The sequence below is a fragment of the Symphodus melops genome, assembly GCF_947650265.1.
Source record: "Symphodus melops genome assembly, chromosome: 22".
Lineage (NCBI taxonomy): Eukaryota > Metazoa > Chordata > Actinopteri > Labriformes > Labridae > Symphodus > Symphodus melops.
The window spans coordinates 6,447,195-6,465,038 of NC_136712.1; the positions used below are offsets into that span (position 1 = coordinate 6,447,195).

Consider the following 17,844-nt stretch of genomic DNA (forward strand, 5'->3'; position numbering starts at 1 on the left):
GCAGTATTACAAATCCATTTCAGTGATTGGTCTTGCTTCATATCTTATCATGGACGTTATGTATACAAAGGAATGCCACAAATTTAAACTCATTTTATGTTTATTTATTTTTATGCCAAGCATAATTTGAAATCAATGTGCTTTTCAAAACTGTGAATGAAATATTACAAAAAGAAATCGGGAATAATAGTTCTTACCGGAAATAAGCCAAAGTGGGCCGGATTCATAAATAGAAAGTCATTTAAATGTTAATAATTGTTCAGCTTCCATGTACTTCTGATAACTGATAGTTTTGACTTAGCTGGTAAAACAGCTGAACTATTCCTTAACATTTGACAAACGTCTCACTCATTGATACATGTAGCTTAACATTAACATCACATAAATTCATCAAATACTGAACATAACACTTTATTTTGGGCTTGTATGGTATTAAGTGTTGGTCTGGCTTCTTGAAGCAGTCAGCCAAAGTCCTTTGGACTTGACTGTTTCTTCTTCTGTCAAGATGAAGACCTGGAACACTTACCTTCAGGGCTGTGGAGGCAAGACAGCTACTACACATTAGTTTCAAATGGAAGCCCTACACACATTTGTTTGAACTTGCTGATTTGACCTCTGCTCAGCTGTGTGAATTCATTTGTCATAAAATTCATTGTACATGGAAAGATTCATAAAGCTGCGAGGGCAAGTCCTGAAAAGTCCACAGATCAGAACGTAGTTTACAAAACAGTCCTGAGGTCCATACAGCCAGTTATTGACGGCCCCTCATGTGTCAGGCATTGAAGAGAATTTGATTCAAGTTAACTGGCATAAAAAGCTTTCCTCGCTCAGACTCAAAACACCCCACTTTCTATTGGTACAACAATTTCACAAAGAGGACCATTTCATTTTTACAGAGTTTACAGGGGTAGTTTTTTTTGTTAACCAAAAATACATTTTAAGTAAACAGTTAGCAAAACAAGACAATTTTAAAAATACTGTTGTCAAGTTTTCTTCTGATTAACCTATTTGATTAGTGTTTCGACTGTGTAACCCTAACTTAAAAACAAACAAAACAAAAAAAACGTTTGAGGTGCAATATTTGAGGGAAATGATAGTGATTGGAACTGGGTTGGTTAATTTAGGGAGGAAAAAATCCAACAAAAAACAAAACAAAAAACAATGACCCTGACAAGACAAACTCCAATTAAACAACTCAATAGAATGGTTAATTGTAAAATTTGGACAGAGGAGGAATTGAGGACCAACAACAGTTGTTTTCTAACAGGTTATAATCAACATTTTAGCATCAATCTTAAGATGCATTCATACAAGTACAGCGTTAGTGTTTGTAGATCATATCATTTCCAAATCTCTTTGTTTCAGATTCAAATGAGACAAAATGTCACTACTCTGGCTTTGAGTTCAGGTCAAAATTCTTAGAAATCCAGTACAGTTTTTAAGACTTTGAATAGAGACAATAAAACATGTGCCAATGTAACAGTGCTTATCAAACCAATCATGTCCATAATTACAAAACTGGGCTCTTTATCAAAATGTTGACTGTTGCTGTATTTCAACAGAAATGCAACACATGAACATTTCTTTGCGCAGAGCAGCAAAGGTGCGTTGCACTGGATTGAAAACAGTGTTATGGTGCACATTCTTTCCTAGAACTACATTTTCATTTGTTCATGTTTTAAAAGTGTCTGTGTTGTAACGTGTTACAGTAAAACAATAAAAAAAAGAAAAAAAAAAGAAAAGCGTCACTTAAGATGGTAAATTTTCAACAAACGTGATTGAAGACTGACCAACTGTATGCTGCAGCAACAATGGCTGCTCTGATGTCCAACTCTTTAAAGTAATACATGTCACATCAACGACACAGAGACTTCACAAACTGTTTTGGAGTGGAAAGGTTCCTGGTAATGACTTTTAGTCATTACTATGTGACTGATAGTCATTACCAGTGTGATAAAAACAATAACAAAAAACGCTGTCTGATTTGGAGTAGAGTGGTCAAAATGTGTGGTGCAGAACACTGCATGCACATGAACACCTTCAATAAGTTTAAATAATCAACGACTTGGTCCAGCCCTGGAGTTTTTTTTCTTTCCACGTAAAGAAGAACAAAACAAGTCATGTTATTCTTTGTGTGCTTAAACCACCCGTTAAAAAAAACATCCCAACACAGACCTATTCAATATGAAAAGGGGTCAGCAGTCAAAAAAAGTACATTTAATATAAATGTTTGATAATAGAGGAAGTCACCAAATGCAATGAATACCTCATTAAACATTTTTTATTACAACACCTTCTAGATTTTAATCAAAAGCAGAGAGACATTTACAAACATTTCAACCATGAAAAGAATAAATGAGAATAAGAGAGACGTGGGAAGAACACATCAAATATGTACCCTATAAAAACGGAGCTCTAAACTGAATGTATACAGTACAGGAAGCGGAGGACAAATAAAAAGCAATAGGATGTAATGTTTGTGTCTTCTAGTTAGGGACTAAGTGGGCCAGTTTATTGTTTCTTTGCCAAAAAAAGCTTCACAAGTAGTCATTTTCATGTCAAATAAAACATCATAAAAATAAAAGAGCGGTTTGGAAAGTTTCTTTTCTTTCATCTTTAGTTACCATGAATATAGAAGTTTGGATAACATAGCCTTACACAGTTCAGGGTCTCCCATCCACAGGCAGATAGGACGAACAGACAGAGTAGGATGTGTGGAGGTGAAGAGGAGAGATGGAGGGGTGGTGGTGGCTGTGATCCTGTCCGGTCATGCAGGGTGGGGAGGTGGTGGTGCGTTGAAATCCTTCCTCTTTTTCCTCCCATCGTTCCTTGATCCTCGTGAGCTGAAAGGTTTCAAAACGAAGGGTGGAGTTTGGTTTCGAGGCAACCCAATAGAAAACACTTCTCCCCCCCACCATTAAACCTCTACACTACACAAACAGTGTACGTCAGGGCTGGGTTCAATCCACCATCACTTTGAGACACACTGTTAGTTTGTTTTAACATACCAACTGAAAGCTTCTTACACGCTTCTGTTTGTTTGTTTTGGTCATAAAAGACAATAAATCAGGAGTGCTGTGAGGGACAACATTCACTTCTATTACTGCTCAGTTGATGGTGAATATTCCCCCACCCTGGAACAAACCGTGAAACATGCAAACTTCAACATGAAACATCTTAAGGTCACCTATTACTATGTACACACACTCACACACACAAAAAGAACAATACTCCGTGGAGTCTAAGCCTAAAGGTCATTCACCTCTGGAGCAAAATCATGGAGTAAAAAATGGTTACATGTTTTTTTTTTTCTTTCCAAAAATCATAATGAGATTTTTTCATAGAATTTAAAATCACCTCGTCTAAAAATTTGGGACAGTCAAGTCTGGCATTAAGTGTTTGGTTCTCCAAATTCAGGGATAAACAGGAATGTGAAGATAAGAATTAGGACCGCTAAAACTAAGCAGAATTTAAAAAAAAAATAATCTGTGTTTAGTTTTCAGGATAAGATTACATTTTGTAGCACTTTGTGAAAACTGTCCTGGTAAATATAGAACTTACATGAGTGGAAATAAACTACCTGTGCTGTATTGTACTGTTAACATAAGCCAGAAGAGCAGAGGAACCATTAGAATAAATCTCATCTGATCAAAGTTATAGAATGACAGTTGTTAGAACGGAGCTTTATTCTAGAAACACGCGTCTACTTCCCTGTACTTCAAACGTAATCCCCACCTATAGTGTCATAGTCATAAACCTCAAGTATCATTCATATTAATCCCTGAACGTCTTAAGATGTTGAAAGGTAATCAGCATGACACAGCTAAATAACAAACACTAAAAGTTAATCAAAAGCAACAACCATTGGTTTTTCTTTCAGGAAATTGAGCAACACAGGAGTAAAAGACAGAAGACAAAAAGAGCAGTAGACCGAAACACAAAGGAACGCATCTCACTCTGAGACAGCACGTGATATTTTGACATTATTTTCAGTGGAATTTGGAAACCCCCGTTAGGTTCTACTACACATAATGCCAGGGACTTGGATGCAGCATTGTGAACTTACATTTAATAAAGACAGACCCATGTGCACAGAACAAGAGACTAGGACCATAATAGACAGGATGCTTGATTATTACACTGAGCCATTAACATTTTATCCACGTGGTCGTGTTCAAAGACATTTTAAAATGGCCTGGTCTACCTAACTTTATTAAGCCTTTGTTCCAGGTTTGGCCTTCAACAGATTAACTCAGAACTGGTTTCTGCACCTCTGCTGCCTTTACTTACAGGCAGCACAACTGAGTTCACACAATTGGAATGACTCAGAGATTCAAATAGATAAAGGTTGCATATAAAGTCACGACAGGTTGGTCAACGGTTTTTATACAACAATATAATTAAACTCATTGTCAGACACAAAAGGGGTGACTATTCAAGTTGAAATGTGCATTACTGAGCTGCATTTTTAAATATGTAAAGAGGATTGAGTTTTTTTTTCATTGCTCAGAGTCAAACCAGGGTCAAGCAGTTCATAAAAAAACAAGAATCTCAACACAGCCTGACTTCTGATACTTACCATTTGACCTTTCCCCCTTTTTTAAGGGAACAAGTTATAACTGTAGTGACACATGCAGACTTTCTAACAACACAGCTAACCTGGTTACTAAAGTAAACTCAGCATTTTTTCTTCATGTGTTCCACATACCTTCATTACCTACAGTTGGCATTTTTATTAAATACTTCACCCTTTATGTTTACATTCTGTAACCTCTTCCTAATGCATGAAGTGTTTTGTCAATCATCCGATGAAACAGTTTGACCCTGGTTAAACGTGCAAACATCATGAGTGTTGGTAAAGGACATTGGGTCTGTGATCCAAACACAAATACACCTACAGACAGCATTAAAGAGACAACACATGAATTCACTTCAGCCTGGTGCAAACAGTGTATGTTCCCCCATTGTAATATGAACAGTTAGTGTTTATCAAGCTAATGTCAAAAAAACAATAAAGAGCCATACTACCAGCAGGAATAAAAGCTCAATTATTTCCTGATAAACATGCTCAGAGAAATGGGGCAGCTTATGTCTCAAAATCTCAGATGGAAGTCACAATTTGGTCAAAAATCTACAGAAAACAATAAATGTCATCTTAATATTACCAAAAGTCATCAGGCCTTGTGTCCACCCGGGATCTCTTCAACATAAATGACAAAATGTGAGTTAGGGGAGACCGCTGGAATAGCTGTGGCTAAGCTAATTTTAAAATGCTCGTTAAACGTGAGTATGATAAGGAGTGAATGGGGGGGGGGGGGGGGAATCAATTTGTAATATGTAACTCTGTTCATTTTTAAGAGAGGTTCCAAGTGGACACAAAGTATGACTTTTCAATACAAAATTAAGCTGTAGCACAAGGATTGGATTACTTCTGTTAATTCTAATTCAGTATGTTTAATAATTCAGCAACTCCACAGGCAATACTCCCAACTTAATATTCTCAGTAGGAGGACACACATCTATAATAATCTATGTCTACGTTATGTGTCGTATTTACAGAGCATATTTCATGCTCTACATGGACTTTACTGATTATCCTTTAGGTTATTTCTAAAACCTCATTTCAAAATGTGGGAGATATTATTTGGGATGATGTGCAGCAGTATAGAGATGCTGAAGAATGTGGACCTCGACCCTGCTCTGTATGGACCAGTTTTCATTTAACATTACAGATCTCCAAGCATGTAGCACTGTTAAGATGTCAGCAAAATACACCATCTCTTTAACAAGATATTTCAACTGCAGTTCCAAATGTTTTACATATATATGCCATATTGTTCACCGTGCAGATTGCAGTGGAAGAAAGCATCTTTCCCACAAACAGTTCACAAACATTCGTTAAGCCCTATCAACGAGAGTCCAAGAAAAACACCTGCAAGCCTGACAAATCTTTACCGGAGCAATCTGAGAGCAAAACACTGTTGACAATGTGGTATCTGTATTAGTTGAGTACATAATGGGGTCAATTAGTTTTCAGATACATTTGTCTACAAGTCATCCAAAACATGACAACATCCAAACAGCCAGCATAACACAGAGCGCTATATGCCAAAATATGGAAAATCGCAGCATCAAACCAGGGATGATTTATCAGTAAAAGTCAACACTGCAACCTGAACTGAGAATATTTCAATGTACACATAAAAGATACATGAAAACTACATATTATAAATGTCAATGTATGCATTACATTCTTTAATATCAGTTGTAGAAATAGCATATAAATCTGGAATGACAGTAAATTGTTGATCTACTGTTTGCTTTCATTGACATTTACACGTTCTCTCAGATTAATTGTGATTTCCTTCAGTGAAACTGAACCAGTCACAACATAAAGAAATGGAGAGGTAATGATTATAACTGGTGGTCATGTCATTTACTCTTTCCCAAAATTACATCAGTATGACACTATTCATTATGCACTGATCATTAAAATACACAAATACGGAAAATTAACAACAAATGACAAATCATTTGAATCCAATGCTACACCTTGCCTTAAAAATATCCAGGAGACATTAAGTATACCGATAATCAGCATTAGAAAACCACTTCTGTGTTGTCACAATATGACATCAAAACATATCATTGTTTTTTTTTATGTTACCTCAACATCTTAAATTGAGGTACAATAAGTCAAGAGAGAGCAACATTTAACTGGACAAATGTAAAGTCAGGCAATATTTCTGACATGCAGATATGACACAATGACATCGTCAAATTTTGTGTCCAAAAATCACAAGATAAACACTTGTTGACTGTTAAACTGTCACCTTTCCAGAATATAAACATGGCAATGATTACTTCATCACGTACATGTAGTTTGTACATAAATCTGAACGGGGGTCTAATATGGATAAGCATTGTAGCTTTTTTCCTCCGCAAAATAATCTAATCTGAACAAACAGTACACAGGATCTATCTTTGAGACCAAACAAGCCGATCAAACAGCTGTTACATACTGACAGACCACCTGAGCATTACACGTAAAGAAGATTATACTCACATATAGACAAATGGTATGAATTTAGATTTCATGGTCAAGCTGAAAAATAGTCAACTTGTATTTTGGTCCACTGGCCAAAGCTGCAAGTAAACCCAAAATGTGCTCATTTCTAATTTTTTTAATCAACTGAACAGGAGTTCAATCATACTATGACCTGATCACTTTGGAACAATTACACATTGTAGGATGGTACTGCTTTCTGGCTCGACTAAACCATAACTTTCTATGCATTTGTTGACGAGCATACAGACAGACACATTTTGTAGCTTACAAGCCTCTGAGGCACGTAGACCAAAAATAAAGTTGCAGCTGAAAGTCACTTTCAAATATTCATATTTTCGGATTCTGAGAAACATGGCTGTGATACCACTCTTACAACCCCCTCTGTGCAAATACACGTTTACAACAAAGACCAAATACACAAATCAAATAAACATGATCATCAATAAATAAAAAGATAAGGAAATCAAACTTACCTTAAACCTACCTGTAACCATAGCTGAGTTGTATATACTTTTTTTTTTTTTTTTTTTTGCTTACCCCCTCTCTCTCTCTCTCTCTTTAAAAAAAAAAAAAAAAATTCATGGGGAGATCTAAAACAAACCTGAAATTTGGAGGTTTGGTCCTTTAATTTAATAAAGAAGAGAGGAGCCAAGCAATCAAACACTGGTGTTTTTCCTTTTCCACCAAGTGGTTTTGGTTACAAACGTCTGAGTAAGACTAGCTCAGAGCAAGTCTAGGACAAAAGAAGAGATGAAGAAGACAGAAAAAAAAACTTTATAACTGAGAAAAATTCAACAGGTAAGTTTTACACACCTTCTTTTTCCTCTAGCGATGCCGGTACTCCCTCTCCCTCTCTCTCTCACGGTCTCTGTCCCGGTCCCTCTCGCGATGGCGGTCCCGCTCCCGGCTGCGTTCCCGATAATAGTCCTCGTGTCTGTCACGACTGCGGGACTTGTGGCGTCTGCTCTTTTCTCTCGAGCGGCTGTGGTCTCGTTCCCTGGAACGCTCTCGCCTGGCAGAAACGTGAAGAGGAGTTGTAAGACTGTGGAGGTTTTAGTGACATGCGGTTCAATTGAATGACTTCATAGTGGACTAAAATAAGTTGTATTTCTTTGAGCTAAATATGAAACATTACAAAAAACACAGTCTTTACATGGCCTATCACTTGATTAAATTCTTACCGAGCAGAGCCGTAGCTTTTAGACTCAATTCCGTGGAGACAGTCCTGCAGTGAACTGATGAGGACCTTACAGCGGTCGTCTGCTGACACTTTGGACTGCTTAATCAGACTGATTGCTGTAACCAAGGTCTCTATAGCACTCCCATAGTCAGCTGAAAAGAGCACAAGGTTGCATTAGTCTTACATTCACTCCCAGCTTTTGTCTCATGTAAAATAAACCCTCGTACATTAGCACTGGGGTTTGTAGGATTCAAAACTGCACGCGTGTCTCACCTGCACTGGCGTCCGACACCGCTCTGGAAATGGCGCTGGAGGAGATGGCTCTGTTTCTGTTCATGATCTCCTCAAATTCTGCCTCGCTAAGAGGGGTCCGTGATGCCTCCATCTCCCTACAAACACACCAAGATCAAAGCACGTGATGAGTGCAAGGCTTCAACACGCATCGCCACGCTCAGCTGTGTTGCTTCTCTGTTCTTACCGGCCTCCTGGACCATAGTCTCCTCTCTCATATGGTGGTGGGCGCCCGTATGGGTCGTTTGGTCCGGGTGGGCCTCCTCTGTCGTTGGGGGGCATGCTGTTGTTGCCCGGAGGCGGAAAGAAGGCAGGGTTGACATGGGGTGCTGGTGGTGGTCCACCTGGTGGGGGACCAGGCATGTGAGGAGGTGGCGCCAAAGCCATGGGGGGACCAATGGGCCCTGGGGGACGAGGAGGGAAGGGCCCTGGGGGTGGCGGGCCCTGTTGAGGGGGTGGTGGACCAGGGGGAGGGCCGTAGCCTGGAGGAGGGGGTCCTGGGGGCATGGGTCCCATTGGAGGCTGGCCAAACTGACCAGGGAAGAGAACTGGGGGAGGTGGCCTGTCACCGCGGTTTGGAGGACCAGGGAGGGGAGGGGGGAGGCCCTGGCCAGGAGGTGGAGGTCCTGGAGGGCCCGGTGGACCAGGTGGGCCTGGAGGGGGACGTGGGGGACCCTGCATCCCACCTATGAAAGAGCACATGGTACAAAAAAAAAAAGAGAAGCAAATGAGACCAAATAAAATCCAGTGATTTTTTTTTGTTACCCTACAAAAAAAAAAAGTTCAAAGAAGTCGCTGACACAAACACAGTTGAGGAGCAGCAAGCCAAAGCTAAAGGGAATAAAATATGTCAAAAATAATAATGCAACAAATTAAATTAAAAAACAAAAAGAAGAGATGAGATATATTCAAGGCATATTATTTCAGAGTATAACACGAGTTTTGGCTTTAGTACTGGATTCTGATCAACATTACTGAGCAGGTGCAGATATAATCTGGCAAGAAGCCAGGAGTTCAGTATGATACCATCATAAACTCAAATAAGAAAGGCTGTGTTGCTTGTTATATTTGATTTTCATCCCCCCCTTTTGCAGCAGCAGAAATGAATTTTAGAGGAACTTTTTTACGTGAATGGTTTCCTGACATTTCTCATACATGCTCTGAAACAGGCTGTTTGTATTTGAACTAAGTTTAAACATCCCTTTAAACAAATGATATTTGTTTAAGGAAAATACAGGCAAGATGCAGATGCAGGATTGTGATTCTACCTCTTCAGTCTTAGAGGACGTTTTGCATGACGGCTTACTTTGAGTAAGACAAACAGCACTTTATGGATCTTTCTTTAAAAGGATTCATAGAGTTTATAGTTCAGCTGTTTCTGGGACAGTCAACCAGAGAGAGTCAATGGTACAACTCCTACCAGTAAACGGCCGAGAGTTAGAAAAAAAAAGGCAATCGATCAATTAAATCGAGGTTTTTCACCTCTGCCGCGCCAGCTCCCGTTCCTACCCCCCGGCGGGAAGGGATTGAAACTCATATCCATCAGGGGGCCATCTTGGTGCCTAATCAGATCTGGTCCCATCCCCGAGCCTAATGGGGAAGAAAGCAAACCAATCACAAGTCTTCCCTTCATAAATGCCCACCAACTAACTGAAGGCCTTTCCCTGCAGCACAGGGACATCAGCCACTAAGCGAAAGGAGAAAAAGGTTGGATGGAGGGGAGAAAAATTCTCAAAAAAGAAGAAAAAAAGGAAAGAAAAGTTGGCAATTTTGTTCCACATTTGCAAGTGAAAGACGGCCAATCCACGATTTGCAAGGTATGTAAGGCTAAAAGCTTGCCAACTAAAGCTTTTCAGGCGATAGTGTTTTTGTGCGAGTATAAAATCGCAGCTGAGAAAGGATTTTTTTTTTTTAGCTGGAGGTTAAGAGAGACAAGGAGAGAACAAACTAGAGGGGGGGAGGAAACATGCAAAGACACAGCTCCTGAGAGAAAGACCCCTCAAGAGAAACAACACAAGACAAGCCTTAGTTTCATGCGGATGAGAATGTCCCAGCCTGTGCTACAAGAGGAGCACTGTCGGACAGAAAGCCTCCTTTTAACTAATCCCATGTTTCCAAGAAGCAGGGTATACTCGTGATTCTCTTTTACACTGGGAAGTTAATGTTGAAAAAGATGGAAAAACAAACATCTGAGAACAATCATAATATTTCAGTTATACAGGTGTAAAAAGGAAATGACCAACCCATACAGATCAACTAATAAGAGAGCACGGGTTACAAATATTAAATGTGACCTAACTTCTGCTGCTGAGTTTGAACTTTTATAAATCTTTTACGATGGGAATGGAAATCAAAATTATATTAGCAATTTGTGTTGGTTCATTTTTGGGGCTAAATTACAGTTACTGGCCATATTTTTATAATAATAGGCCACATCCCATATATAAAGTATGAATTCTACTAAATTCCGATAGTTTAATGTGAGCTGTATAGTTACACATTTTAACGGATTTCCGCATTTTTGTTATGTCATCTTCCACCTTAAAGAGAAACAGAAAAATCCCATAATAGCACAAACAGGGGACGCCAAACTAACCGGGGAAATGTGGTGGCGGCCCTCCAGGACCAACAGGTCCAGGGAAGCGGTCTCCTCCTGGGCCAGGAGGTCCGGGAAACCTCCCTCTGCCTCGTCCCATTGGAAATCCTCCTCGAGAACCAGCACCGGGGGGACCCGCTTTACCTTCCCCAGACATCTGGCCTGACTGGGTACCTGGTAAAAACAAGACAACACATATGTTGCATAGCTATATACACACACAATAAATAAAAACTGTGGGTGTAAAGTATACATGTGACTGAAATAAATCACCAAGAGGGTGATAAGTGGTTCACTGTTTTACACTGTTAACCACAGTTTTAAACGTCACCGTGGATTATACTTCAAACTAAACAGAACAAAAACCAAGTGGTATCTAGTGCAGCACTTCTATGTGCTGTGTTTATCAAGAGTCACGGAGACTGCTCTACATGAAGGATGCAACAGTTATCGCCTTTGAAGGTACAATTATAGTCTGAGAAATAACCTCGGTTTGATAAGGATGATGTATTCATTCATTTGACAACTTCATTAATATATTAAATCACATCTTTAGAGACAGTTAAGGTCATTTATGACTGCCTTTTGAAAAAGAATGAACAATGATCAATAATACAGAAAAATTAGAGATAAAGATAAAGTCAAATAAGTGGATTTTTTTGTATTATGTTTACATTTTAGTATTTTAAGCATTCTTATTCATATTAAACTTAGACTGACTCTTTGGATCTAACGGATATGTCAACTTTATAATGATTTTGAACGCCTCTCTTGCTGTAATATATTAAATCTGTGATGTTAGGTAGTGTTTTCCTGCTGGTGTGTTAACTGAGAATGCCACGCAGACTTTCGACATGCTAAAACGTTCACTGACTGAAACCTTCACAGTTAAACGACAGTCAGCGTTACTGCTGTTTGTTAAACTAAAGCCAAACCTTCACTGCCTTTTTTCACCAATAAGGACAAGCACTTCGATGAATATGAAGTCCTTATTTCATCATTTACACAGTGCTTTGGAAATCATGTCAACAGAAACGTCTTTATAGGTCCAGCAGCAGCCGGAAATTCTACAAGCAAAGTCAGTACCAGGGTTGGAAATTAGTACCTGATCTTACAAACAGAAAAAGAAAAGCTTACAGTATTTTAGTTTATTATCTTGAGCCTGTTAAATGTTTCTATTGCAGGTCCTCAAAGGCCAACACAACCCGGACTGAGATGAAAAAGAATCCATTTAATGATTATGAAAAGTATATGAGCTCATGTGAGAATCATCACATTTTTGTGATCGCGCATAATCCCGTGTTCATCTCCCCTCCGCCCCTCTTAAACAAAAGAGCGATTTGAGTTTGTGTCACTTCACTCGTCAGGATGTTGTTGCTTCTAACTAGGTTTAAGGTTTTGTTTCTCTTTTGATACTGGCGTGGAAACACTGATATCATGAATCTAGAGATTTAAATTAATCTGTTGATATCAAAGATGTTATGTTAGCTCACTGGCACAAAATACTGCTCCAAAGTGAATGCCTGAAGCGCAGTGTAACATTTAAAAAAAAGGAAAAAAAGGGTCATATGAAATGAACTGGATTAATATGGTAAATTTATACACAAAAACGCAAATATGATCCAAACAACATTTTTGGCTGAATTACTCAAATAGGTTGTTTTTATCTTAAAACATTCTCAAACTGTGTGAGTTGTTGTGCTCACCTTTTTTTTCAGAGCACTCCTCACCTGCGCCAGGTTTCCAGACAGGACCGAACCATTTAATGTAAACAAAGAGGGGGGAGGGGGGGTTAAGCAATACTGAAGCTGGCTGAATGTTACTTTTTTCTTTTTTTTTTAAACAAAAACAACAAACAAACAGGGAAATACAATGACACAGTTATTGTTATGAGCACACTGTGAAGATAGTCTTCTCTTATGTTGATAAGCGTATAATTTTATATGAATTAATGAACTAATGCTACAATATCTGTTAGGGCCCCAGTTAGGCCCTTAAAATCTTAAAACTATTCTCCCTGTACGTCGCCCTGTACACGCCTGCTAAATGCATGTCTGCTTACATTGACATGTTTAACTTTACTTTGTCAAAGCTAAACGGAGAAGAAACCTGACTTTTTGTAGACTGAAGCAAAAATATTTTCAATTTAATAAAATGATCTTAGACTTAAATCTGTGATCTGATCCAACGAGTATGGTACCTTATTAACTTCATTAAATGTACTGTATCAAGTATATGTCAACCAAAAACTATTATTTCAGTAAATCTATACTCGGCGAGGGATTTTTTTTTTTACGCACCCCCTGGGGTTTATTTGTTTACACCTATCAGCTGCTTTGACAGTACATATGTGGAGCATGTTTGTATGGTCGCATGTCTATCCAGCGCGCAGAGTGACAAAGATGGACGTTGAACAGTAAGAAGTGCTGTGAAAAACTAAAGTCACTATGTCACATGGCAAACAACAAATGTGTATCAACTTGATGTTTCATCAAGTAACTTGCCACTAACGTGTAATAACTCAGTTATTTGTTAATGCTTTACAAAAAAGAAAAAAGGGGGGGGGGGAGACGAGGGGGGGGAGACATTTGCAACTTGCATCAAACAAAGCTAAGTGACACCTGATGCATCAGCTACATCTGTCATGCTTATCAAGAGAAAAGGAACAAGGCAGTAGGCAGCGTAGGGGGATTTCAGGTACATCAAGAATGACCATGAAGAGTTTCTACACAATAGATCCACCGACTGTGAAACCTGCCAGAAAACAGTTGTGACCAAGGTGTCACAGACTTTCCTGATGAAGCATGTGTGGACTCACTATCCAGCTCAGGATGCCCAAATAAAGGCCAACACAATAACTGAGTGAGAATACGTCAGTGGCACGTTCACTTAACAAAACCCTGAGGTGGTCGACAAACACATATTAGTGTATCACTAACGATGAATGGTGCAGCGGTGAGCGTTTGGCTGTCAGTGTAACAGGAGGAATGCTGCACTTCAAAGCGTTCGTCTGCAGGACTTCAGTCCGTGACTGTTTAACTCAGTTTCTTGTCTGTTAGCACGAACTTGACATCAGGAGCGTCTATTCTTCCACAAGCATACCATGGGATTTTACCTAAATTAATTCAGTAAATATTGACACTGTATCAGGGATGTTCTGAATTTATTTCCATAACGTCTACTGAGACTTCAAAGTCACAAAAAGACCTCAAGAGAGGATTCTAGCAGGTGGCATTTAAGAATAGATCATTCTTAATGAATATTCATGTATGACAGTTAATAACACTTCAGTTTTATTAGATTAGGAAATGTCAGATAAAATCAATATTAGTGCTATTTTATTAATTATAACACAAATATTAAAGCTTGACATTAAAAAAATAAATAAATAAATTTTGTCATCTTAATGAGTCTTTACATTTTGGTTGAACTTTTAGGATTTCTAACTCTATAGTTTGATCACAGTGTTATTTCTGTTTGAAAAGGCAGAGATTGTTCACACACTTAAATTCCCAAATAATGTTTGAATGATTGTCTATATTAGTTATTTTTCCAAATAATCTGAATCAATGTTTAAATCATTTATGCATTATATATTCATGAAATGTGATTATTTCTCAGACTATAATTGCAGCATCCATATAAATCCCTAACTGTTACTCCCTTGTCACCAGTGTTGTCTTTTTTTGAAAATCAACGGTCATTATTTATCTCTTGTTGAAAGCAGTTCAAAACGTTTTCCTTACTTTTGCGTGACTGCATCTCAAACTGGCTGAGGGACTGTTTGTTGCACGGTGTGACGATGGGATTCTGACCATGGAGCTCCCTCTTTGACAGCAGCTCCATTAGCTTCCTGGACGATCCCTCTGAGCCAACACACACCAGAGCAAACCTGAGGACGCGACAGTGCAGAGGACACACACTCGGATTCAGACACGAAATAAGAGTGAATGCACAGAGATTTGTCTTCTGATTTCTTTTGACATCCAGAACGATCCATTAAAAAAAAAAAAAAAAAAGCTCACCCTTTTGACTGTCCATTGGCTCTGTTTTCAAAAAACTTGATCTCCAGCACATCTGTGATACCTATTGATCGTATGGCTTCTGTTAAGTCCTCGTCTGTCGTCCACTGCATAGGAAAAAACAACATTAGTATTATAAGTTAACCGGCATTTAAATCTTGCTAATAACTCGGAAACTTTGCTGTCGATGTCTCGTTTACAGATTTTCTGATACCCACCCATGTGAGATTTCCTATGTACAGGGCAATTCTTTTGCCTGTGTAGGTGTAGACCACGTTTGGGGGAGCACTCTTCCCCCCCTCAGTGCCACCAGGTGAAGGCAGTGTGTCCAGGTAGTCCCGGTCTTCTGGAGCATCACCATTGTTGGCTGATGGGGAAATGACATCATCATAAAGGTCGATCTGCTCATGAACTGGGTAGTCAGCTTCCTGTAAAGCAAGATAGAAAAGTTCAAACATGCGTGACATGACGGCAGACGTGCAAAAACAAACCCCCAGAAATTGTAGCAATAAGTTTGTCACTTTATATTTTATATATACGTCTACTATATATCTTGTCAAGTTTATGATGCAAATACATGTTTAATCATACATCATCAGTACTTAACTTGACCTTTTCCCAGCATTTCTAATTTAACCCTTTGTAAGAGGTCTTGTTTGATGAACAGGAGGCGGGGTGAGAGAAAGAAGGTTAAGATATGAGGGGAGTTTATTGAAGTGTACCACGTTTGTTGGCTAAGCCTAAACTAGTAGTCACTGAGGAGCAGTGAATGTAGACACTGCCGACTGTAAAAACACTCAAACATGTCACCAAGACAACCAAAGCAGTGACCGCCTGATACAGTGGGTAAAGTGGCTGCTTAAAAAAAAGGGACATATTCTCCCGTTTTCCATCTTTTCAAACAGTCCCATGTGCGAAATGAAACATTTGTGCCGTACTTTGGTCCAAATATAACATGAATCAAGCAGCAGAGGAGGATTATGACCCTGTAGAAACCAGCTCTCTCAGGACGCGCCATTTTTGCGTGCGTCTCTTTAAATACAATGAGCGCCCCTAAGTTTTCCCAGTAAATATCAAAATAAAAATTGCAGCCCTGTGCAAAAGTTTTGCTCTAGGCTGGAGGTGGAGTCCATGGGAGTAGATATCAGGGGAGGGGACTTTCTTACCAGGATCCAACTTGTGATGTCACAAACTGATACAATTTGAAACAGCATTTTCCTCTGTGCAGTAAGACTTATGCAGACCACAAAATAAAGGACTGGATGGATTTAGTTTAAATTGTGTGGGTCGACAGATACTCGGGTTACTGATACAAACGTTCAAAAACACTGTAAAAGTAGATTTTTAATAACATGTCCCCTTTATAAGCCTTAGATGTGCTCCTCATCTGCCGGGTGTGAGAGGGTTTGTAGCTCCTACTAGTAATGTGCATGTTGTGCAATAGACTGACTTTCAGGTGTTACAAATTCATCTACACTCCGTCGTAAATTTTGTTTTAATGCATATTTATTCCTTTAAAGGTACCACAACGTGTTTTACTCCAGGGGTGTTTTCATGCAATTTACATTTGGACCTTTAAAAAAAAAAGTATGTATCTATATCTATAAAAGTAAATCTAAGATAATCTGCACGCATCAGACACAAAGCTAACAATCTGTAGCTCTAATAACCACACTTATTTCTGTGGTACATTTCACTGTGCATGCACTTAATGTTTCCAACTGCATACGAATTTGTATTTCAATAAACACTGTTTCACTTCACGGTTTGCACAAATGATTGCAAATGAGACTGATTCAACTCGACTGTTTTGGGACAGCTGCTAACGAGCTAACATTTTGTTTTGGGCCTGTAAGCCCGCCACAAGCGACAAGGCCTGAAGCTGAGGACACTGAACAATGAGAGAAACAGCTCCCTTTAAGCACCTACTTAAGGTCGCAAGTCTGTATGTGTAAATTGCAAATGCTTTTTTGCACCAAGCGTTAGTTCTATTAAATGTCGAGAACAACGCAGAGACAACATTTAGCGTAGCAGAAGATGCAGGCTGGCTTGCAGCATGGTGAAAGAGTCTTTTTACGCCAGAGAAGCTACTTATGTCAGCCGAGCATACAGCGCCCCTCGTTACACTACACACAAGGAAATACCGCAGATATCAAGAGTAAAACACCCTTGTTCAATATCTGTGTTGAAGTGTATGTATTACCTGGCTGAATTCCTCCTCTACATCGGCGTAAATATCGATGTGATCTACACCGTCCGCCATTTTCCTCTGACCCGTCTCTCCGTCCGCCTGGCGGTGCAGAGCATCGACGAGCCGCAAACAATGAGACCGAGAGGGACAACCGGCGCCCCCTGCTGGTCTGCTGAGGTTATTACAACAACTGCTGACAACCATGTAAACACGGGAAAACTCGCACAATAAATCATGACTGTTGTCCAATGTCAATTTAGCGGAAATAAAGGCGGTGTTTAACCTTTTTAACCTGAAAAGAAAAATAGAGATTTTCAAAAGACAACCGAGACAAACTGCAAAAAGAAGCTTTAATGAATAAAATACACTTTTGGCAGCTTAAATAGAATATATCAGCAATATATCAATAACAGCAGTGCAGATCTAGATATTTCTTTCTATGCTTTAAGTAATTGTGGGCAGAATGACTAATACTACAGATATGAATTAAGTTGA

At 39.1% G+C, this 17,844-nt stretch overlaps 1 protein-coding gene across 8 annotated transcripts; it reads right to left on the reverse strand.

Moving 5' to 3' along the window:
- Nucleotides 1-2,263: 2,263 nt before the first annotated feature.
- On the reverse strand, nucleotides 2,264-17,502 carry cpsf6 (cleavage and polyadenylation specific factor 6). 8 transcript variants are annotated; one of them, XM_079335664.1, is made up of 12 exons: nucleotides 17,362-17,501; nucleotides 15,377-15,586; nucleotides 15,162-15,265; nucleotides 14,883-15,028; nucleotides 12,843-12,866; nucleotides 11,137-11,310; nucleotides 10,023-10,130; nucleotides 8,728-9,226; nucleotides 8,523-8,638; nucleotides 8,251-8,401; nucleotides 7,883-8,111; nucleotides 2,264-2,843 (listed from the first exon to the last, which is right to left on the reverse strand). In XM_079335664.1, the coding sequence occupies exons 1-11, from the start codon at nucleotides 17,419-17,421 to the stop codon at nucleotides 7,895-7,897; spliced, it is 1,809 nt and encodes a 602-aa protein (XP_079191790.1). In that variant the 5' UTR covers nucleotides 17,422-17,501; the 3' UTR covers nucleotides 2,264-2,843; nucleotides 7,883-7,894. The 8 variants fall into 8 exon arrangements, with proteins under 8 accessions (XP_079191790.1, XP_079191792.1, XP_079191791.1 ...); XM_079335666.1 differs by having other exon boundaries at nucleotides 7,883-8,081; nucleotides 17,362-17,500; XM_079335665.1 differs by lacking the exon at nucleotides 12,843-12,866 and having other exon boundaries at nucleotides 17,362-17,502.
- Nucleotides 17,503-17,844: the final 342 nt, after the last annotated feature.